Consider the following 24670-nt stretch of genomic DNA (forward strand, 5'->3'; position numbering starts at 1 on the left):
ATAATCTTTAGTCAGCTGTTAACTGATAACTCTTAAGCATAATGTGAAACGCACACAAACACTTGTCTGGTGCTCGGAGTCATCTGTAGGTTGTTGGTTTCGATTTCTCACCTCAACGTCTATACATCTTCCTGTTGATTTCACAAAAGAGCACGCAGTCTCTGTAGCACAGAGTTAGTCTATAATAGGTAATAAGAGGATAAGAAATGAACAGATGAATAATTCAATCAACGGTGCATGAGACAGGACAGGCTCTGTGCAGGCTTGTATGCATAAAGTTTGACAAAACAAACTAACACTGGTGTAAAGTGGTGACTGGACCTTATATAGGCGACGGCCACCTTGCAGGTTTTACTGACAGACCATCTTTGACTCAGGCGGCTGCAGCCGGATAGTCGACTGCAGAAATTTGGACAATCCGCTATGATGCAAATCTGAATTAGATGGTGGAAGGCTTCTCAGGCGTGTTAATAAAGGCAAGCTTTACTCTCCAAAGCAAAAGTTGGGATGGGGGTAATCGTGTTATTTGTCACTTCTGTCTGAATGAGTAAGTTTGTCTAGTGATAAAGTGAACGCGTCATAACTGATTTTTACGCACACACGAGCCTACATTTGCGCTGGTAATAAAGTCCGCCTTTCTCATATCTCTGGCTGATGCAACAAAAGCCCTCGTTTCAGAGACTGAGATTTTCTAGACTGTACCAGGCGCCTCCCCTTCTTTCGCCCAGCTTGAAGAAAGTGCAAGAGGGGTGCAGCCTGGGTTTGTTGCGCCAAGATCCAAATACGTGTCAAGATGGAAGAAGTGCTGGCTCCTTTAAGAGAGGCTGTGAGGGAACAGGTGAGTTATCCTACCAGGTGACAGACCTGCAGCTAGGGATGTAGGAGAGGATGAACCCGCCTGAAGCCAGTTAACCCACAGGTTTATCTGCGGATGGAGTTTATTAGTGTACAGCAGGTGTTCCAGTGTTAATAGCACAAGTTTTGATTTTTCAGTGGCAACTGGAGTTGACAAGTGTTGATTTGAGAGTGGTTTGCACTGATAGATCTGATATGGTTCTGGGTCTAAAAGTCTTAAATTAATTCTGATAAACACTGATTGCATATAGTTTCGATTTTTACACAAGTAAATTCACACTGACGATTTTGCTATGTAGTAATAGTAAGTAGCATGAAACCGGTGCAAGTTAAATGAGAATAGTCTCTTTTAAGAAAAAGGCATAAATCAATGATTATCTGAATTTTGATTTAGTTTATATTGGTGGATATCAAGATGATCACTGACAGGAGGTCACACCTTTTTTATTCAGGCATCACTATCTAGGACTAAAGTAGTAAACTACTTATTTTAGGAAGTTTAGGCAGCCTGCATGTGTGTGTGTGTGTGAGAGAGAGGTGAAGATTAGATGAGTTTTTTTTAACTATTCCGCAAAATGAGAAAAAAAGAACGCTTGCAAAATTACAGAAAAAAATAGATTCTTTAAAATGATAAAGAATTGTCTGAGGCTGTGTGTGTATGAGAAAGAGAAAAAGCATACAATTTTTTTTCCCCAGGGCGAATTGGTGCGCCAAATGAAGGAGCAGGGTGCCGCTGAGCAGGAGCTCAGTAGAGCTGTAGCAGAGCTGAAAGCCCAGAAGAGGATTCTTGAAGCAAAGGTGAATCTATAAACCGCTGCTTTCTCTTTTACTCGCATCAGACACACCCTTTGGCTTCACTTCCCAGTTGTATTGCAGTGGCGTTATACCTCAGAATGTTTATATACTGTAGTCCTATACAAAAAGTTGGCCATGCAGTTTTCATCTCCTTTGATCTGTTTAAAGAATAATGCTATAAACCAGAGTGCAATTTTGCATCCCACTTCTAGGAGCTGGCTTTGCAGCCCAAAGATGACACTGTTGACAGGTTAAAGATGGAGGATACCTTAAAGAGGAGATTCTTCTACGATCAGGCTTTTGCCATCTATGGAGGTAAAATACCATAATGATTGGCCAAATCTTGGGGACAAAACAACAGGAAACCACTGAGCAATGCATGCAATAATGTGGCAGACAAGTTAAGCACAGGGTGCAAATATAAAAAGCAAAACAAAATCTGATAGTGGTTCACAGAGCATGCACAGTTCCAGAGAGATGTATCCTAAAATATTTCACTACAGCTCTATCACTGACTGGTTTGCCTGTGATCTCCTGCTTGTTGCTCAGGTGTGAGCGGCCTGTATGACTTTGGCCCTGTGGGCTGCGCCCTGAAGAACAACATCCTGCAGGCCTGGAGGCAGCACTTCATCCAGGAGGAGCAGATCCTGGAGATCGACTGCACCATGCTGACCCCCGAGCCTGTCCTCAAGTAGGAGCAGCATCATATCATATATTCAAACTCAAAAACATGCATAGAAGTAGGACTGAGCAATAATTCAATATTAACTCTTATCGTCTTTCAGTAGAATCATATTGTGATGAATTAATGATATTGAGCTACCGTGATACACAAATCTGAAATATACTGAAAATACTTTATATTCCCATGCAGTTCAATGTCATTGTTAAATGTTTGATGATTTAACATGATTTTGCATATGTTATATATATGTTGTCATATATCAGCATCAAAATAATTGATTTTGATTATTGTGATATTAATTGTATCCATATCGCCCTGCCCTACATACAAGCATACATCATTAAGTCAGACTGGCTGGCAGACACAAAGTGAACATTGGATTGGTTTCTTCTTCTCAGGACGTCGGGGCATGTGGATAAGTTTGCTGACTACATGGTGAAAGATGCCAAGACGGGGGAATGCTTCCGTGCGGATCACCTCCTCAAAGGTGACTGTTCTGCCGCCATTATGTCATTTAGAGAGTGAGAATGAACCCCGCCCACTCCAGTTCTGCTCAGGGCTTTCCATTATTCCACTGCCCTACTGAACTAACTGGGTGTCAGCTTTCCTGCCTAAGCACAAAGAGAATGGCCTGGCTCTGCAAGAATTACAACCTGTAACTTGCAAAGAGCAGATAGTTATTGGCTTAGCTGGAAATGTCCAAATCATATTCATCTGAAACTTGCATGTCATTTTACCTTACTACGCTCAATCTGCCACCAGATTTTGGCGACTTGTGCCTCTTTTGTGGATGCTTTTCTGCAGAGCTTGTTTTTATGAAATGTAAAAAAGAGTCTAGATGGACAGGTTTTTACCTGCCTGAGTGGGTTATCCTCTGGGTTTCAGGGTAGAGGGGAGGCAGGGGTGGGACTGCAGTTGGAGAGTGAAAGGTGACTGGTTTGTCAGGTCTGGTATTCTTCAGGGGATTAACTGACATGTGGTGTTCTAGTCCTCAGGATAAAACCAAACTGCTGCACAGGAAATGTTACGTAACGATAATGCTTTGAGTCGGTAGAAAAAGTACGCTCAAATTACTGCTGATGCCAAGCAAATTCGCTGCTATTTTTAAGCCAAACTCTGGATTGAATCAATGTAACAGTTACTAAATGTGGTATTTGTTTCCTCACAGCTCACCTAAAGAAACTGATGTCTGATGAGAAATGCTCAGCGGAGAAGGCGGATGAGATGGAGGATGTGATTACTCAGGTCTATACTGCACACATGCACACACGCTCACACATACACACACGCTCACACACACACACACCTGATGTAGGTGAAGATCAAACATCTCTACGTCTCTGTGCGTCATCATGCACACTCAACTGTGTGTTCTCTGTTTCAGATGGACAACTATGCTCAGCAGGAGTTGGCTGATCTCTTTGGGAAATACAACGTCAAATCTCCCTCCACAGGAAATGACCTCACACCTCCCACCTCTTTCAACCTGATGTTCCAGACATCCATTGGGCCAGGGGGGAACATGCCCGGGTACTGATCAACACAACACAACACAACAACAACATCTGTGCACACTGCAATACAAGTGTCTCAACATTGTGTCAACTAATTCTTACTTTACAGCTATCTGAGGCCTGAAACAGCCCAGGGAATGTTCCTCAACTTCAAGCGCTTATTGGAGTTTAACCAAGGCAAACTTCCCTTTGGTGCTGCTCAGATCGGCAACTCCTTCAGGAATGAGATCTCTCCCCGCTCTGGACTCATTCGTGTTAGGTAGTCAGAAACTCCACGTCCTTAATTTCACTGATCATCTGCAAATGTTGAGCCGTAAACTCTGTTATGTGTTTATCACCTAATGAATATAAAATGAGACTTTACCTTCTCCTCCCTGCACTTGCTGCAGAGAGTTCACCATGGCTGAGATTGAGCACTTTGTGGATCCGACTGAGAAGGTCCACCCTAAATTCTCTAATGTGGCCGACCTAGAGATCATCCTGTACTCCTCCAAGGCCCAGACCAGCGGCCAGTCTGCCCAGATCATGAGGCTGGGGGATGCTGTGGAGCAGGTAAGGATCACCTTATACACTTTGATACTGGGACTGGGTTTATCCTTAGTGCTAAAATAATCTTTGGTCCAGTGTGGAGACAACCACTGACACAAATGTTACAACTGATAATGGAACAACTTCCAATTAACAAAATTAACCATTAACGTAATAACAATTTGCAGGTAATTTCCCAACTTTTCCCTGTCAATGTATTATTGGGTATCATTGCATTAATGGTAAGACTGAAATGTTCAGTTTTTAAAAATGTAATCATTAAACTAATAATAGTTGAAATTCAATACATAACTGACATCTATTCACACACTTTTTAAAAAACAAATAAAAAAAATGGAAGAATACATATGGAAGAAGTCTTTGGTACATCGCATTACATTAATGGGAAGTTATTACATTAACAGTTGTAACATAAATATGATCTTAATGTTGTCAGTCAGACTTATTTTACAGACCGTGATGGTGATGGCATCTGTGATGACATGTTACTAAACACATAAAAAAAACCCTTTGTGTCTACTGCAGGGAGTGATCAACAATTCTGTGCTGGGTTACTTCATTGGAAGAATCTACCTGTATTTGATCAAAGTGGGGCTGTCCAAAGATAAAGTGCGTTTCCGTCAGCACATGGACAACGAGATGGCCCACTACGCCTGTGACTGCTGGGATGCTGAGTCCAAAACCTCCTATGTAAATCGACTCTATTTTATCCTCACTTTTAAACTTAACAGTCTGAAATAGTGCACAGAAATCCACCTATTTCACCCTCATCAATAGCTGTTATTCCCCCTCAGGGCTGGATTGAGATTGTGGGCTGCGCTGACCGCTCTTGCTATGATCTCTCATGCCACTCCAGAGCCACCAGGGTCCCTCTAGTGGCCGAAAAACCACTGAAACAACCCATATCCTTCTACACTCACAATCTACCACAATGTTATCTTAATCTTACTGTGTATGTCTACTGGCTGTGATGGTGAAATGTCCATTGCTTCTTTAACGTTGCCTACAAGTTGTGTATATTGCCTGGCTTGCACTCAGCTGAATTCCTCTGTCTGTCTCCTTAACTTCTTTATACAAAGTTGTAAATGTGGTCCAGTTCGAGCCCAACAAGGGAGCCATAGGCATGACCTACAAGAAGGATGCCAAGCTGATTCTGGAGTACCTGGCTATCTGTGATGAATGCTACATTACAGATCAGGAGAAGCTGCTCAGTGAAACTGGGTAATTATTGACTGCAGTGGTTCAACAAAGTTCCATAATGTTTATGCATGTTGTATGTATGGAGTTCATTTGGAGATGTTGTGTACATTTCTCCAGGGAGTTCACCGTTGAGACAGAGGGCAAGTCTTTCAAACTCAACAAAGACATGGTCAGCGTGAAGAGGTTCCAGAAAACCCTGCATGGTAAGAGACGGACGCCGAACCTGGCCTTAGAGCTGTGGAGGAGAGTAGCGTCTTGTTCTTGTGGGAAAACAACCATCTCTGTTTTCCCACAGTGGAGGAGATTGTTCCCAATGTAATCGAGCCCTCCTTTGGCATCGGCAGAATCATGTACTCTATCTTCGAGCACTCATTCCGCGTCCGGGAAGGCGATGAACAGAGGACGGTAGGATGGCTTTGAAGCAGTAACATGCTGTCCAGTCTGAACTTCTCACAGGAGAAATTATTAGTTCTTATTTTACACTTATCCTCTGTTAGATTCGTTCTTAACAGTAAGAGAAATGTACTATAAACATGAAAATGTTTGCTGTAACTAATAATCTGTATGTTTGAATGCATTACCATTCCTTTTAATATGACTTACCTGTTCTCCAGTATTTCAGCTTCCCCGCCACTGTAGCTCCATACAAATGTTCCGTCCTTCCTTTGAGCCAAAACCAGGAATTCATGCCTTTCGTGAAGGAGTTATGTGAGTATTATGTGTTGATTTTCAGATTTCAATACAATATTATTCAGTTTAAATGTTAGTATTCTTATATAAATAATCAAATCAACATTTACCTGTTTGTCTTCAGATGTTATGCCTTCGAAATGTATTAAAACCGATGACTCTTGTTCTTTTCTTTCTTCTTTCAGCCGAGGCGATGACCAAAAACGGCGTGTCTCACAAAGTGGACGACTCTTCAGGATCCATCGGGAGGCGCTATGCCAGGACAGATGAGATCGGAGTGGCCTTTGGCATCACCGTCGACTTTGACACAGTGAACAAGACGCCCCATACAGCTACTCTGAGAGACCGGGACTCCATGACACAGATCAGGGCCGAGGTAGAGCATTCAAACGTGTTAGCTTTAAACCACAAAATATATGACTTGTACTGTGTCATGTCTGACGCTATTGAATAGACATCCTTTTATCGTAGTAATTTACTATATTATATTATCCACAGGTCAGTGAGTTGCCAGGAATTGTTCGAGATCTGGCCAACGGCACCTTGATGTGGGCTGAGGTGGAGCACAAGTACCCCATCTTTGGGGGGCAAGAGACCAGCAAGAAGGAGTAAACAAACTGCGACTGATAAGCTTACTTTAACTCTCTGGACCACGTTTTTCAATCAGGCTTTTACATTTAAGTGCAGTGATTTTGATAAACAGCATTTTTGTTTATGATTTTATTAATTTCACATAAGAAGTCATGTCATTTCAATGGGAATTGTTTACATTCAGAAAGATAACTAATGGGTGTCTATACAGTAGATACAGTATTCATTCCAGGCATCGTATCTCTATCTCTAGGTATATTTAGACATTTATTGCAGATAATGCATGCAGCAGCAACTGACAACAGGGGATCTGAACGTGTCTTGTAGCAGCGTGTCTCATCTGGAGGGAAAACTCAACCACTCCTAAACATGCTGGAGGAATAACACAGTCCCCCGTGGCCTGCTGTCTTCAACGGTATTATTATCATCTCCTGAGCAGCTCTCTCTTAACAACTCCCAGTGGATCTGTACTGCTGATAGGCCGACTCGTAAAAGCAGAAAACACATGAGCACAATTACATTGGGCTTGTGTTTGTGTGATTCCATACATTTAGATCTGTGTTTGGCTGCATAATGCTACGTGTCAAACTACATTTTCTTGTTTTGACCTACAGAAAATACTGTGGGCTGTACTGTAGGCCTAGGTTGATCTTTTCAGAGGTTTCAAATAAAGCACACATTTGTCTTTTCTTTGTGTAAACAGTCACACTCCTATTCATGCATTTTTATGGGTGGGATTGTTTTGTCTGACCAGCTGCAATAATAAGACGTCTTACTACATTTCACTGTATTGTATTTTGTGTTGTTGTCACTAGTCGGCACTGCATGTTGTTTCGCAGCTCAGTTTGCCTTATAGAATGTGAGGCATGGACATTTGGCTACAGCTCAAAATTGCAACAGGCTTAGACCCTCCCAAAACAGAACTGGCAACCAGGAATATGGAAAATAGCAATATGAGAGAAAGTGAGGGTCTCTCAATTTAAAACACTGCATTTTAAATGAAAAAGTGGAGATAATTGCACAGAAGCACAAAATTCAGATTGAATTGTAATGGGCTACAACTGAAATTCAATGCAAAGAGCAAGTTTGCATTTGGTTTGCATTGTATTCAGTGCAAAGAGGATCTCTTTCAGGATACAGATGATTCACCTGTCAGTGAACTACAAACAGCTGTATAGGCTATACAACTAAGAGCAAATAATGCACTAGACCAAAGTAGCCTAAAGCCAGTTTGATTTTAGTGAAGACACGAAGCCGCCTCCACAAGGAAAAAGTGAAAATGACGAAAACAGCGATAATCATTGATTTCTACTGACAGTTAAAGGAGTCAAAGCCCCCCCACCCCAAGGATTCTGCCTCAGAAACCCTGAAACCCAGAAGCTTTTCTTCAGGTGAACTTGCGCTTTTGCGGAAGACATCAAACCTGTAAGTAGCCTAATGCTGAACCGCATGGTGCCTTGAGCAAGACACTATATGTTTATATACAGTGATGTAGTGGTGAATAAAAAGGTGGGTAAACCATGACCATCAATAGGCGAGCAACCAATATAAAAAAAATCTATTATATTGGTAGAAAGGCATTAATTCACGCTTAATGTGATTTACCTCATGAAGGTTTAGGTCAGGAACTAGTCCGCACATAAAGAGCTAGTTAAAGTGAGTTTAGGTGGGTTTTCCCTCTGTGCTACAATAACAGACATCCAAATAGGCTACTGCGTAGTCTATTTTATATTGTTCCGCCCCCTCTGTGTCAATGGTCAAAGTATAAATACATGTCACCTTTACCCGGTGCAGCTCCCTCTCAGGGAGTCAGTGGGACCCGCAGCCCACCCCTTCTCTTCAGATGCACAGCGGATACAGTAGATCGCCTTTTTCCCACCCACGCTTTCTTTAATATCCCATGACTAATATATATGTTTTTTAATTTTTATTTTGACGGGACTGAATAAACTGGTTTGTTAAGCAACTTCTTCGGGTTGGCAACTCACTCCATTGCTGCGCTCAAGGTCAGTATCACAACAGGTGCTGCTGAGGACGAACTGAAGTGCATGACCGGGTGGCATTTCAACAGCTTCATCTCAGTCAGACATTGTGGGAGAGGAGAATTGCACTGTAGCTAATATAGTTATTTCACTCATAGCCATACGTGTCAGTCCTGTTGCCCAGAGAACTGACAGGCTGTTAAGTTTACTTGGTAAATTCCAAAGCAAGAAATAATTGTTTTTGAAGTGTTTAACATGGATAGGAGCCATCTAATGAATTCATGTAGTCAATGCGGAAAGAAGTTGTTTGGTTAAAAATAGCAGGCAGCTGTACTTTATAGATGCTTTCACCCCTCTGAATTCTAATCAATGGAAACTTTTGCCCATTTGCCCTGATACTGTGTTTTTCTTGATAATCATTTGAAAGGTGTCAAGCAGGCCAGACAGATAAAATACCGAAATGATAATGGCTTAAACTCATCTGTCAGACAGAGACTTGCAAACCACAAGATAAGAGTTATTCTGTGTAGGCTGAATGCAAAACAGAAAATGAATCCATATATATAGGCTAAAACTACAAATAAGATTATGTTGATCACAACTGGCTTCAACAGAATAAGTACAGTAAGTCACATGTGACACTAAATGAATTGAACCTTGAATGATGGACAAGTAGACAAGTCTATATTTAGTTACTGCTGAAACAGATCTGTCTCTGATTGAAATATTGAAATGGTAACATTACACCTCCCCTTTTACTTTTTTAGCTGTAACTAGTCCAGGACAAATTGCCAGCCATATAGATAGCCATTGTGGCTATCTATATACCCTTTCTCCTGTGATAGTGAGTGTGACCAAAAGGTTCAGTGTAAAAGATATGATCAGGTGAGAGAAGTGTCTGAAGGAGTGAAGAGGTGATAACATTGTGTGAGGCATCGTGATATGTTTAGCTGTAGCTGGAGTAAAGCAGTCATGATGTACTGTAATGGCATTTGCCGTTCCCATTTGCAAATAATTTTTCAATAGACTGAGACATCTTCGTGGTCAGTTAGACATCTGACATCTTCTTGGTCAACGCATTTTGGTCGACAGATAAGGCGTTCGCTGGTCGGGGGTCGGTGCGGTGTGTTCAGGAACGTCCTGAGCTGCGGCTGTCTTGTGGTACCATGGGGGTCAAAGCTGCCCTTCCCAAGTATGAGATCTATTTCTACAACACGGTGCTGTGTCTGGCCATGTTCTGGGCCACCAGCTGGATCTCCGAGGTGTCCAGTTGTGAGTATGAGGAATCACGCATACACACAAGCACACACACACGCACATGCATATACACGTATACACAGAATTTGATTTGTCTCTGAACTTATTTAACTTACTTTTCAAATATTGGATTTCCATTTCAGTGGAGATATTGGTTTAAACAAGGGGAATGATTGAAAATGAATGAATAAAACATGTCAGTAGCAAGCAATTATCTATCAATGCATTGGTTTACCCTGACAGTTGTGATCCTGATGCTGCGGCATGAGTTATATCTGCCCATCGGCCATCAGTAGTGCAGTCACACGCAGACAACACACTGTGCGGAACATATAGTGCAATCTATTTCATGGGCAGTTTGCTCTGTAAAGCCGTCGCTGATGTGGACCTGCTGTGCAGCATTGTCTTGGGGGAAAAGGCAGGGGGGCGTTTCAGTGTGTGAAGGCCAAGAGTGGGAGCTATGCAGACCACGCAGAACAGATCAGGTGTCTGTATTAATACCACAGAGCGGAAGAAGAAAATAGGATTGTGTGTTCGCCCTGCGTTTATTGTGAGTCTGTCACCAGTAACAAAGACACCCACATCTGCATTCAAGGACAAGAAGAAGAAAATGAGATAGATAGAAAAATGTGTTTTAAATAAAGTGGCATGTTAAAGTAAAGAAAAAGATTCTGTTTTGGATGTACCAGCAAAGATCCTTTTGTTGCCTGTTGCAGTTTTGCATCAAACACTAGTATACTGTGCAAGAGTCAGTAAGCACAACAAACTGAACAACAGGCACGTCAAGTTTCTTTAGGTCTTCATAATTTATATTTTCATTTACCTGCAGTTGTTTTTTTCTCTTCTCCTTTTGTCTTGTTCCAGCCAATATAAACAGAAAGACCTTCAAATCCAGCGTGAAGCCAGGATGGCACTACTTTGGGAGGAGAATGGTGAGAGTGCCTGGGACTTTCATCGTAATTTATCAAGATGCATTCCATTGATACACAAATGTTGTTTCTAAACTTTGTGAATACTCATTGATCTGCAGGACACGGCTGATGTTGAGTGGGTGATGTGGTTTTCCACATTCAGAGAGCACATCCTGTTCGCTCTCTCTGGTCATGTGCTGTTTGCCAAGATCTGCACCATGCTGGCTCCACAGGTGCTTCTACTGATTGATTGATTGATTGATTGATTGATTGATTGATTGATTGATTGATTGATTGATTGAGTTGTTGACTGATTGATTTGTTGTTTGATTGACTGACTGACTGTCTGACTGACTGATTGATTGATTGATTGACTGAGTTGTTGACTGATTGATTTGTTGATTGACTGACTGACTGACTGATTGATTGATTGATTGGTTTTGACTGTGTAAAAATGTGTGCACAAACCTGCTCCAGGCAGAGAAATATAGTAAAGAATGTGTAAGACTATAATAATAGTGGTGAAAATAGTATATTCATGTTGTTAAATTATATTTGTTATAATGTTTAATGACCAGAGCAATACATTGTGTCATTCACTATGAAATCAAAGAAGGTACAGGAAGATAGTCTACCATGATGAATTTCGAACTCTCTAATCTACAAGATGCCATAACGTGTTATGAATACTTAGTGATGTTTGAAATCCCCTTTGTCACCATTTATTTTTACTACATTGCACAGTAGCTTTTTATATCATTAGCTAAACAGTAAATGATGAATGGGACCAGGTGGAAAGGAAGAGACTGAGGGAGAAAGACTGAGTGAGAGCGAGATGGAGGGATGGAGGGAGGGAGAGGGAGAGCGAGAGTTATATGTGAAAGTTTGGTTTGGCTAGCATCACTGGACTGTGTCATCTGTCAGCAGAGTCTCCTAATGTGAAAGACAATCCTTTAGTGTATAATTCTGTCTTAAAATAGCCAGCCTGTGTTGCTTTGTGTATATACAAACATATTTTTCATGTTGTTTGGTTGATACAAAAATACCACAGGAAGGCCTGGTGATTAACAGGACTTGGTACAGTGTGACAGAGTGTAACTGTGGTTCATACACATGAAGGACTGTAAATGGCTGTCGTTATCTGCAGTACTTTGGAGTTTGGATTTGCTTTTGCCAAGCACAAATCATACTGATAGAACTGCATCCACAGTCTCTCAGCTCAATCATCACATTGATTTTTAATCTGCCACATCAAATAGGAAATATCAACAATTACCTTTTGATTGCATCTCTAGGAGAGAGTTGTATACAGGTAGCCATACTGTGTGTACCCAGTACTGACACTGTTTTTCTCTCCCACAGCACAGGTCCTTGGTGTACATGGCGTACGGCCTGCTGGCTGTCTGGACCAGTATGGGCTGGACCTACGTCACCCTCATTTTGTCCCACTGTATCCTGCTGTACAGCATCTCCTTAGTGAAACTCCGCTGGCTCTGCTTCGTCACTGGCCTTGCTACCCTTGCTACCTTCAAGTGTGAACCCTTCGTGTCCTGGCAGGTAACCTGGTAAAAAATACACCCATTTTATCAGCCAAAGAGACAAGTGTCCTATCCTCCCTAACTGAGACTCTGTGGACTCGCTGTATTTGCCCAAATGAAATTTCTCTGCCCACATTAAGTGACAAATCAAAACAGCAGGGAGACTACCACAAAAGAAAGCCACTGTTAGATATTTTGCTTCTCTCATCCCATTGATCACAGACTGGTTGGGCTGGTGTGATGGTCCACTTTACTGATGTCAGGTTACATTACACGTTCAAATTTTTAAAGCAGTTGTCTCTTGCTGCCATTTGGAGCCAACACTGTGCAAAGTTGCCTAGGGCAGTTTTAAAGAGAGTGTGCAAAGCGCTTAGAAGACTGCCACTGCTGAAGGAAATTCATGTAAAAGAAGCAAATGTGTCAGGCTGTGCTGCATATATTCCCGTCACGTTATATCACAAGGGAGTGTTTCCTGACGCAAGAATGAATTTGTAGTCAGTGTCCCAAGTTCCCTCAGCTTAATAGCAAACATATCTCTCTTTATGAGTTGTTATGAATTCAAATCCATACTTTACCCTCCCTCTCTCTTCTCCATATAGGCTGATTTTGTGGAGGGGGACTTTGAGCTGCGCCACATTCTGTTCTACGGAGGTTGTGGGTTTACTATCATGCGCTGCATGAGCTTTGCTCTGGAGAACTGTGAGCGGAAAGAGGGAAACTACAGCATCCTGGAGCTGCTCAAGTACAACTTCTACCTCCCCTTCTTCTACTTTGGGCCCATCATGACCTTTGATAAATATTATGTTCAAGTAAGTTATACTTTTGTTTTTTCATAATTAAAGTTACACTGACCGATGTGTTCATCTGAAGGATAGCTGCAGCAGTCTTAAGACATCCATATTGAATTTATTTCTGAATTTAACAAAATCATTCTGATACAGGAGATATAGGGTCAGCCCTGACCCCAAGGCAACTACTATTGGAGTACAAGCAGAGGATGAGGACATTATATTCTTTAGATTTCTGTTCATGAGCTACACTGCAGTGCAGAAGTCAGAGGTCTCTTTAGTAAAATCTGAGTCTGGAGTATGTGAGGTAGCTGTGCCATGTGTCTGCTGCCCCCTGCAGGCCAACAAGTCAGACTTGACCAGGAAAGAGAGGGAGATGTGGAATATCAGTCTGCAGGGCCTGATCCACCTGGCGGCCATCATTGTCGTGGACATCCTCTTCCATTTCATGTACATCCTCACCATCCCCACTGACATGAAGCTGCTTAAGCACCTCTCTGACTGGGCTGTAGGTCTGTGCAACCTCCCCGACATTCCTTCATCAATGGTTTCACTGTTTTGATGCTGTGGTATGTGGGTGGTGATAAATGAAATGTTGGATTGATTGTTTACCAGGCTATAGAGGGTTAATTGAGATGCTTGGTACTACAAATTAGCATCTACCTAAATGTTTCTTTGATGTGATGCACACTGCCAGTAAGTACCTTAAGTGTCTGTTGATTTGTGTGTTGTTTGGGGCTGCTTTCAATTTGTTTTCAATTTGATCGCAATTCAGTCAGTTCAGTGGATTTCCCTCCAAATTTAAATATTGACAAACTTGGCAGGAAGGTGGCCTAGTGATTAGAGAAGCCGTTCTTTGACCAGATTACCCTATTTCAAGATCCCTTGAGCAAGACACTTGAATCCCCACCAGCTCCAGAGATGCTGTTAACATCAAATGGATGCAGGTTGTACTTATATGTTGAATTCATTGAAGTGAAAGTGCATTGACTGTGTGGTTGTGTCTTACAGTGGGTCTTGCCTACTCCAACCTGGTGTACGACTGGGTGAAAGCAGCCGTCATGTTTGGAGTCATCAACACAGTATCCAGACTGGATCATCTGGACCCGCCCAAGCCCCCAAAATGCATCACCATGCTCTATGTGTTTGCTGAAACGTGAGTAAAGTTTACACAGCTTGATCTCATTCACATTTGGTCATCACGATTCTATACTCATGGTACACCTACCTATAATACCTGCAATACTAAACCTGTTCTTAAATTTGTCTCCTTTTGCAGCCACTTTGACAGAGGAATTAACGATTGGCTGTGCAAGTGAGTGTCTCAGAAAAACCACTGAATTAAATCTGAGTCTTGTTAATCCCGATAAATGTAGATGTTTTGATACTACAAGATTATCATATCAATCATCCAGGAGATTTGTGTCACTATCCACAGGTATGTGTATAATTACCTGGGAGGAAAGCATGATAATGTGCTGGAGGAGCTGGTGGCTTCACTGTGCACCTTTGGCGTCACCATCCTCTGGCTGGGACCCTGCGAGGTGGTGCTGATCTGGGCTTTCTTCAACTGTTTTGGCCTCAACTTTGAGCTGTGGACCGCCAAGTTCTTCTCCATGGAGCCTTTTGCTTCCTTTGAGGTTGGTTAATGAAGGTTGTCATTCGGATCTAGACACAAAGAGCTTTTTGTTTATTGATTATCTGTTGGTCTGTTTCTAACAGATGGCAATGTCAGAGGCAATGTCTCGCCGGATCAGAGCAATCTTCAATATGTTCAACTTCTGGACCATTGTGTTGTACAACATTCTGGCCTTGAACAGTTTGGACTTTGCCAAGTTGGTAGCCAAACGGCTGCTTCTCAAAGGTGATCAGTTTCGTTACAATAAGTCAATGCATGGGAAGTCTTTGTAAATATACATCAAGATCCAGTTCAAAGCAAAAAATTGTCCTAATGCACTCTGTCTCATTGCAAAAATTTAAATATTGTATTTCACATGGCAAGAATAGATTAAAAACATTGCATCATCACATTGTGGCCTAGTCAAGCCTTCCTACATCCAAAGAGCACCTGTCCATTCTACACTAACGACTCAATGCAGCGCTCCTTCCCTTCTGTTTTTGTCCACTATAGTCCAGTAATAATGTAACTTGACCTCCCACAAATTGCAACAAAAACAAACTCAATGGATTTTGTGTACTCAATATGTTCTGATTGAGAGAAAAAAAGTCCTAAGGAATTGTATGAAGGGAAAGTTTTGAAAATCACCTAAATACCTACCAAAACGCCTTTTTAGCCTTTTTTTACAATGTAAGTCTATGGGAGGACTGTTCAAACCATGCCCACTTTGAACTCTAACTACTCTTTCATACTTTAAACTAGAAACTCCATTCAAACTTTAAACGGGTCACCACTTTTAGTACTTTATTACTCTTATTCAGCTTTTTGATACCTTTTGTACTTTTTGAGAAATCGCAGTTTAAGTTTTATACTTTTTTCAACCTTTATAATGGGATCCTATGGAGCCAGCCTACAGTGTGTGATGTCACAATTCACTCTAGCAGACTGTACAGGCTGGACTTTTTACTAAATTCACACATTTTAAAACTGTGACAGTTCACACAACTTTAACACTATATACACATATTATACATCAAACCCTTCTACAATCATATATAATACCATATTTCAGGGGTTTGTGAGGATGAGAAATCCAATTTTGAGTTTATTTTGTAATTAACCTTAATCCTACCGACTGGGGTACCCGCAGACCCCAGAGGTATACTTTTTGTCATATCTCACAGGTGTTTTTATTCTATCATTCCAATTTTTCATGACTTTGTCAATCAATTTGTTCCTAATGACTTCATATAATTGTTTTCTGTTTCTGTTTTAATTAGTGCTTTTTAAAAATACCAATGTATTGGGGTCCTGGGGGACCCCAGTCAAAAGCACCCAATTCCGCCTAGCAGTTTTAATAGAGGGTTAGGGTTAGGATATTGTTCTTTTTGCATGTAACCCTAACCCTAACCATCGACTGACATAGTAAATGAGCAGCACAAGTACATCTGTATCATCGCTTTTCACGATGATGTTTTGATATCTGTCAGAGAGGTGAATTGCATGCAGCACCATTCTGGTGTCAGCTTCCTCTTGTGTGCTGTACAACTCAGGCAAGCAGTGGACACCTGTGTGGTCAACCATCCTGACCTCCTGGCCATTTTCAAATCCACTGAGGGAGAACTTCAGCTACCAGCAGACTGACTATCAGAGCTCATCTTGACCAGTTCACTCTCCTAACATTATAAAATAACATTTTGAATCTATAGGCCTATAGGCCTATAGGCCTTCATACAATTCCTTAGGACTTTTTTTCTCTCATTCAGAACATATTGAGTACACAAAATCCATTGAGTTTGTTTTTGTTGCAATTTGTGAGAGGTTGACCCACATTTTTGGGTAAAATGCCTGGACTACTACTGAAAATTTGAAATTGTGTAAATTTTTTAACAATGGTCATGTATATCCTTTCTTTCCCAGGCTTCCCTATAACCACCATCGTCGTCATGTTTGTGACCTACTGCTTGATTCAAGTGATAAAGGAGAGCGAGAGGAGGCAGGCCCTTATCGATGACCCTGACCCCATCCCTCCTGCCCCTGTTCCTCCACCCGGCCCCGTCAGCGGCACAGCTACCGCAGCCTCACCCGCTGCTGCTCAGCCAGTCGTGGAGCCTGGCAAGGAGAAAGCAGAGTAGGGGATGGACGTCAAAGTTTGCACGTCCGTCAAAGTCGAAAATATCTTTCTGAGTCATAGTTTCTGATATATTACACAGATGACAAGGCCACAATAGACAATGCAATTTTAGTTGTATTCAGTATAAGTTATATTGGAGGTATTTGCTGTTCACATCACGGTGCTAGAATGATGAATACAGCTAAGTAGTGAGCGTACAGTATTACCGCCAGTCTAGATTTTATAATGTGTTTTAAGTGGAGGCTCTGTTTCTGCTGATTTAGAAAAACTGCCTTAATTGTAAATACGTTTAACCACCATTTTAAGATAGAAGAGAAATATGTTTTCATCTAAAGAGGAAAAAAATACTTTAATGTGCTTTGATGGTTCTGTTTTATGAAAAGTTACTCTTAAACTGTATAACAACACTGTAGGGAGGTCAAAACTAAATCGCATTACTCTCAAATTCCAAATCGACAAACAAAGTTATGTTGTCACACTGTTTTATCAGCAATTACTGTTAATGCAAAAATAAACTGCAACTCTAATTGTTCAAAGTGTTATGTTTTGCCTCTTTTTAAGAGAAGAAGTTAAAGTCTTTAAGTCTCTAAGTCTTTTGTGAGATGCTTATCACACAAAAGAAAGGAGAGAGGAGAAAAATCTTTATGAAGAGTTTTTGAACTCATGCTCTCTGACGGGACTGTTTGAATTACTGGATGAGAGAGGGGCTTTTTACGCTATAAATATGACTGAGTCAATATGTGAGTCTTGTCATGAGAGACTGTTTGTTTGGTAAGAGGTATTTCTGTAGAGTTACATAACCAGTTTGCAGCTTGATTCCTGTTCAGTGCATCCACACTGGAAACTCCTGTCCTCTGGAATGGCTCTAGCCGCACCTAGGCTGAAACAGTGCCTGGAGTAGAATAATGTAACAAAAGGTGTTTAGTGAGGTCTGGAAAATGATCTGAACTCCTTGACAACACAGGTAGAGTATGCATGAGGAGAAAACTAGGCAATCAGCAACCATATTACAATGTTTTGTACAATGAACAATGTTTTGATATTTCCTGTATCAGTTCTTAAGCTTTAGAACTAAACATCGCACAAAAAGTTTGGAACTTTGTGTTTGGTAGATTATTTCTCTGTTGTAACAATGCTTCTTGGCAATACATTTTATACTGTTGGAAAGCCTGTTTATTTCCCTTTTAAATGGTGCCTCATTTGTAAGGAACATGCATTTGTGGGATGAGCAGCACAGCTGAGTATGTGGGTTGCGCGCATGTAAAATTTGCCAAATCTTCTCTGCCAATGCCAAACAGCTTATTCTGCTGTTGCTATTGACTCTTGTTTGGTGTTGTTTGGTGGATTGGATGATTGAAGTCTATCAGTAACAAGGAGGAAACAAGACATATTGGCAATTTTACAATTTATTCATTTAACAAACAGTCAGGAGCCTCAGTAGCGTGTGGAAGAACCATACACAGCCACAACTGCCTGGCACCTCCTCCTCATGCTGGTCACCAGCCTGGTCACACACTGCTGTGGGATGGCATTCAACTCCTCAACCAGGATTTGTCGCAAGTCAGCCAACGTGGTTGTGTCGGTCACTCTAGCACGAACAGCACGCCCAAGCTGATCCCATAAGTGTTCAATTGGGTTGAGGTCAGGACTGTTGGCAGGCCATTCCATTCTCTCTACTCCCAAATTCTGGAGGTAGTCTCTGATAAACCCCGCTCTGTGGGGGCGAGCGTTGTCATCTTGGAGGATGGAGTTCGGTCCCAGACTGTGGAGATATGGGATTGCCACTGGTTGCAGAATCTCATCTCGATATCTCTCTGCATTGAGATTGCCTCCAATGATGACAAGCCTCGTTTTTCCAGTGATGGAGATGCCGCCCCACACCATCACACTGCCTCCACCAAAAGGTGTTACTCTATCGGTGCAGCAATCAGCATAGCGTTCTCCCCGTCTTCTCCACACCTACGATCCAACTTCCGTAGGCAGAATCTGGACTCATCGCTGAACATAACGTTCCTCCACATGTTCAGGTTCCAGTGCAGGTGCCAATCAGGTACCTGATTGTCAGCACCTGGGGGTACCGGAAGCGCAAAACAAGAGTCAATAGCAACAGCAGAATAAGCTGTTTGGCATTGGCAGAGAAGATTTGGCAAATTTTTCATGAGCGCAACCCACATACTCAGCTGTGCTGCTCATCCCACAAATGCATGTTCCTTACAAATGGGGCACCATTTAAAAGGGAAATAAACAGGCTTTCCAACGGTATAAAATGTATTGCCAAGAAGCATTGTTACAACAGAGAAATAATCTACCAAACACAAAGTTCTGAACTTTTTGTTCGATGTTTATAAACAAAATTTATTCCACTATAATGTAAATATAATGTAAATCTAATAATGTAACATAATGAATGGAAAGAATGAGAGCGTTTCCGTGCTGGTATGATGACTTGGGCACAAAGGACCACAATGGGGCGCTCTCCTGAACAGGCCTCCTCATGACTCAGGAAGGACATATTTCCCATGAAGCCATGTGTCAGCTGTCTGAGGGTGGCTGAGAGTGCGTAGAGGTTTCTGGGAGGTGGGGGTGGCAGTGGCATGGGGTGGGAGAGGGGATGAGGAGTGGATATTGCATTTCGCATGTTCCAGAATGGAGTCCATAGCTCCACACCAAGTGCCCAGCCTATAAATAACCTACTAGTTGGAGCTGAATGCTCAGGACAGCTGAGGTAGTGGGCCGTCCCGGGGTTCAGCTGCTGTGGGCTAATAGCAGACTGACCGTGTCTCTGCCTCCTCTTTCTGAGCTAGAAAGTCGCAGAGCCTGAGCTCAGCTGTAGAAAGAAGATCCACCAACCAATTTGATCTGCAACCCCAGAAAGGCTCCTCAAACCTTGCCTCGTGCCCACGGTTCTCCCCCTGCCAGGAACAATGGCGCTACCAATAAACCCTATGGACGAGCCCAGGATGTACCAGCAGACGCTACTCCAGGACGGCCTGTACGACCTGCTGGAGAACGACAAGCTTGTTGACTGCGTCCTGAAGATCAAAGACAAGGAGTTCCCCTGCCACCGGCTGGTCCTGTGTGCCTGCAGCTCCTACTTCCGGACCATCTTTCTGTCTGACCTGGATGAGAGCAAAAAGAAGGAGATTGTCTTGGAGGATGTGGAGCCGGGCGTGATGGGCCTGATCCTCAAGTACCTGTACACCTCCAACATCAACGTGACCGAGCAGAATGTTCAGGACATCTTTGCTGTGGCCAACATGTTCCAGATCCCCTCTATTTTCACTGTATGTGTCTCTTTCCTACAGAAGCGACTGAGCCTTAGCAATTGTCTGGCTATCTTCAGGCTGGGCCTGATGCTGGACTGCCCCAGGTTGGCTGTCTCTGCCCGGAACTACGCCTGCGAGCGCTTCCAGCTCATCGCCAGAGACGAGGACTTCCTCCAGCTGGGCCCCAGTGAGTTGGCAGCCATCTTAACGTCTGACACTCTGAATGTAGAGACAGAGGAGACAGTGTTTGAGGCTTTGATGAACTGGGTGTCCCGGGACACAGACAATAGAGAGAAAGAGCTGCCAGGCCTGCTGGATTGTGTTCGTCTGCGTCTGGTCACCGAGGATTACCTGAAAGAGAAGGTGGAGAAACACGAACTAATCTCTTTCAATCCTGACATACAGCAGAAACTGCAGCTGGTTAGGGACGCTCATGCTGGGAAACTGCCGGAGGTAAAAAAAAACAAAAGCAAGAAGGAGAAAAAGACAGAGCAGGACGGTGGAGCAGAGAAAGATGGTGAGAATGAGGAAGAAGAGGAGGAGGAAGCTCTGCTTCCAGGCATCCTGAATGATAACCTGCGATTTGGCATGTTCCTCAGGGACTTGATATTCATGGTGAATGATGCAGGCGCAGTGGCCTATGACCCCACAGGAAACGACTGCTTTGTAGCATCACTCTCCACACAGATCCCCAAGAACCACGCCAGCCTGGTGACCAAGGAGAATCAGATCTTTGTGGCAGGAGGATTATTCTTTGATGAAGAGAACAAGGAAGACCCACTGAGCTCCTACTTCCTACAGGTAGGCGGGGGTGTACATAAAGTTTTCCAACAATAGCAAACTGAGCTAAGATGACAGGTGAGGTCACATGGCCCATATTAACTTTGCAGTGATTACAGAAACTGATCTCAGTTCAGCACACCTATTCTTAGACACATTATTAATACAAGGCCTGCAGCATCTGTGCCAATGTTGGATTAACAAAATAACAAACATTTGTATTTAAGATATGATGCAACATGATACAGCAATGATGACATGATCCTCTACTCCTGGATCTTATGCTAGATATTTGCATTTGCCCTCAGCGTACATTGTGTTTGTTTCAGTATGCATGTACTATGTATACAACAGAGTGTAGGCACCTCCTGTTCACAAATGTTTGACTCCTGCGTCTTCTCAGTATGACCTGGTCAGTGCTGATTGGCTGGGGATGCCTCCCATCCCGTCCCCCCGCTTCCTGTTTGGGCTGGCTGAGGCTGAGAACTCCATCTTTGTGTTGGGAGGAAAGGAGCTGAAGGAGCAGGACCACACACTGGATTCTGTTCTGGTCTACGACAGACAGTGAGTACGGCTTCAAGTTCATGTTTCAGATCTTAGGCAATAGGATGCTCAATTTACGAGGAATAATAATTTGATCAACTACAGCGCTGAGGATTGAATCGTGACGGCAGGGATCCAAATTAATTCTTTGTACATAAATTCACAATGTGTTCTTACATCGCCTTGATCCTGACTGACTGGATGTCTGTGGCTTTCATATGCAAGAGGCAGAATTGCTCTTTTTGAAAGTTTCACCCAACTTGAAAGCAAACCACTAATTTAGCACAGAGATTTGAAGAAAAGCCACAACCATGTTCCAATTATTTTGGGTTTCCAACTGCTGTCAATATGCAGAGAACACACTGCAATATGTGAATTTATAACAAAGGCAACACAGTCTGCTTTGATAGAAGTGGATTTCATGTTATCTGTTCACATGGACATGTATTTCTCATTCATAGATCTTTCAAATGGGGTGAGTCAGAGCCACTTCCCTACCCAGTCTACGGACATGCAACTGTGTCCCACAATGATGTTGTTTATGTGATTGGAGGAAAGGAAGATGACAAGTGAGTATACAGTGTGAGCAAAACATTAGCATCCATCCTTGGCAAGTGTGAAGTTTCAAGCCTGCATTTTCATTCATTTCGAGCCTGTACTTTACAATAGTAATGTAAAGAAACCAGACCTCAGAGGAGATATTATCTGATACTGTGACTCTCCTGTGTGAAGGAGCTGTCTGAAGAGAGTGTGTGCGTATGACGCCAAGCATTTTGAATGGAAGGAGCTGGCTCCTATGAAGTCTGCACGCTCCCTGTTTGGAGCCACCGTTCACAAGGACAAGATATATGTGGCAGCAGGAGTCACTGACACCGGCCTGACAAACACTATGGAGGTGTACGACATCGCTACCAACAAGTGAGTTCCTCAACATTTGCTATAAGTGGATGTCAGTGTCCCAGAAATATTCCATTCCCTAGAAATCTACTTGAGTCTCTCTTAAAGTGTATTCTACCTTGCTGACGTGTACCTGTGTGTGTGTGTGTGTGTGTGCGCGTTCACATGTTCCAGGTGGTCAGACTTTGTGGAGTTTCCCCATGAGCGTAGCTCTCTGAGCCTTGTGTCTTTGGCCGGCTCTCTATACGCTGTAGGCGGTTTTGCCATGATGCCTGTGGAGGACAGTGATGAGATCGTCCCCAAAGAGATGAAAGACATCTGGAGGTGTGTAAAAAAAAAAAAAAATCACACACCCAATTCATTCATTCATTCATTCATTCATTCATCCATTTGTAGTGTAAAATGAGCTATGGCTATGGATTACTGTCAACAGACTGATCAGTATCCCAGTTTATCCTTTGTTGACAACAGTCTGTTGACCTCTTCAGGTATAATGAGAGCGAGAAGAAGTGGAGTGGGATCCTCAGAGAGATCCAGTACGCTTCAGGGGCCACTATCCTGGGGGTCCGCCTCAACACCCTGCGTCTCACCAAGATGTAACCGCCCCTCTAGTCTCCATGCTGGTTGACTGGAGTCCACAGTAGTTCCTAGGAGTCCAGGCTCACAAGGATAGAATACATCTAATGTCAGGAAACATACATGGAGACTGTCTTGAAGAGATCTCCCCAGTGTGTTTGAGGTTCATTGATTTGTCAACTGGAACAAATATCAGTTGGTTTTATTTTACTCAACGCTATAGTTGTTCTAATTGTGTAACTAAGTGTGCTGCTGGCTTAATATAATGCATCATTTTCCTTCTAGATTGATCCCTTGATTTTTATATTTATGTGTTCCAAAGGTTTTACTTGATTGAAACTGTGAAATGTAAACGACCTGTTAGTCTAATTAACTTTTTTTTGCACTGTGTGGAATAACATTAAGTAATGTGTCTTCAGTCATCTTCTTATTACAGTAACATCATTCAAAAACATTTCCCAATAGATGGCGGCAAAGTCATTATGTAGTTGCCCTTATAGTCCATGACTTGATTTGATTATTTCAATTTCTCTGCACAGAAACAAAAACACAGCACACATACATTTGCAATAATATATCTATACTGTTTAATATTGAAATGATTTCATTACGCTCTGCTGTGTTACAGACAGTAAACACTAGTCAATAATACAGAAAGACAGAAAATACAGTCTAATGTTATTAGCACCTCTAGACACTATTGTCCTTGTATTGTTTTAGTATTTTTTTTATATAGTTGACAACTACTGCCTACACATGGTCTTTGTACACAGAGTTAACTAAGACATTGTGTTTACATTATAAAGTAGAGAATCGGCAAATAACAGTACACATTATGATTTCTTTAACACAGCTGCAATATGAGTAAGTATGAGAAATGTAGAGGGTATATGGATAATTCTAATACATCTTTGAATTGACTATGGCATTGGTGTCTACCACATATATCTTTGCCCAAAAGGGGAAAAGTCACCATCGAACAAGATTAGAACAGCTAACCAAACTTTCACATGCAAAATAACCAACAACTTATTCTCAGTTGATTTCCAATTTCATATTCTACTTTGCACCCAAAATAAGGGCAGATTAAAAACAAAATTGTTCCTCCATTCTGAAAATAAAAACAGTTCTTTCTCTTCAAAGAGCAATACATTTCTTTAAAATCCTTACATACATACTTTCTCTCCACCATCCTCGTGGAACATTAGTAAGTACTACTAAAATAATAGCAAGGTTGAAATTCCCAACACTTTTCTTCAAGCTGAAGAAGGCCACAGAATCAAATCCTATTGGATATACCACTTCCGCTCTAGCAGCTGAACCAAAGAACTACAAGTCCCAAAAGGGACCCAACTTGGCAATCCCATGAGTGCTCTGCTTCGAATCAACCTCCATTCTCAATGTTTCATTATGTGACAAACATTTGCCTTAGGTGCAATGCAGAATGCACAATCACTATGGTAGCTAAGCACCCAATTAATCACTGACATACCCTCATTTA

General features: G+C 42.1%; 3 protein-coding genes across 3 annotated transcripts; all 3 read left to right on the forward strand.

The window, feature by feature from the left end:
• Positions 1-712: 712 nt before the first annotated feature.
• Positions 713-7647, forward strand: LOC139663216 (glycine--tRNA ligase-like). The gene is made up of 17 exons (XM_071541810.1): positions 713-838; positions 1552-1653; positions 1863-1965; positions 2200-2341; positions 2734-2822; positions 3504-3580; positions 3720-3865; positions 3959-4108; positions 4239-4401; positions 4924-5088; positions 5193-5300; positions 5474-5619; positions 5716-5801; positions 5894-6003; positions 6213-6306; positions 6474-6664; positions 6787-7647. Exons 1-17 carry the CDS (start codon positions 794-796, stop codon positions 6898-6900), a joined length of 2031 nt encoding a protein of 676 aa, XP_071397911.1. The 5' UTR covers positions 713-793; the 3' UTR covers positions 6901-7647.
• Positions 7648-8604: 957 nt separating this feature from the next.
• On the forward strand, positions 8605-17516 carry LOC139663291 (protein-cysteine N-palmitoyltransferase HHAT-like protein). Its single transcript, XM_071541931.1, has 12 exons — positions 8605-8885; positions 9954-10133; positions 10983-11050; positions 11149-11262; positions 12392-12586; positions 13167-13376; positions 13696-13867; positions 14367-14511; positions 14635-14670; positions 14794-14995; positions 15078-15219; positions 16894-17516. Exons 2-12 carry the CDS (start codon positions 10028-10030, stop codon positions 17106-17108), a joined length of 1605 nt encoding a protein of 534 aa, XP_071398032.1. The 5' UTR covers positions 8605-8885; positions 9954-10027; the 3' UTR covers positions 17109-17516.
• A 2509-nt stretch (positions 17517-20025) lies between these two features.
• klhl40b (kelch-like family member 40b) lies at positions 20026-23648 on the forward strand. Its single transcript, XM_071541939.1, has 6 exons — positions 20026-21174; positions 21557-21717; positions 22158-22265; positions 22429-22614; positions 22768-22917; positions 23082-23648. Exons 1-6 carry the CDS (start codon positions 20032-20034, stop codon positions 23191-23193), a joined length of 1860 nt encoding a protein of 619 aa, XP_071398040.1. The 5' UTR covers positions 20026-20031; the 3' UTR covers positions 23194-23648.
• The last annotated feature ends 1022 nt before the right edge of the window (positions 23649-24670 follow it).

This window comes from Centroberyx affinis, unplaced genomic scaffold (assembly GCF_046629955.1).
Source record: "Centroberyx affinis isolate AG114_WGS23_722 - 3 ecotype Tasmania unplaced genomic scaffold, CSIRO-AGI_Caff_v1 ptg000224l_1, whole genome shotgun sequence".
NCBI lineage: Eukaryota > Metazoa > Chordata > Actinopteri > Beryciformes > Berycidae > Centroberyx > Centroberyx affinis.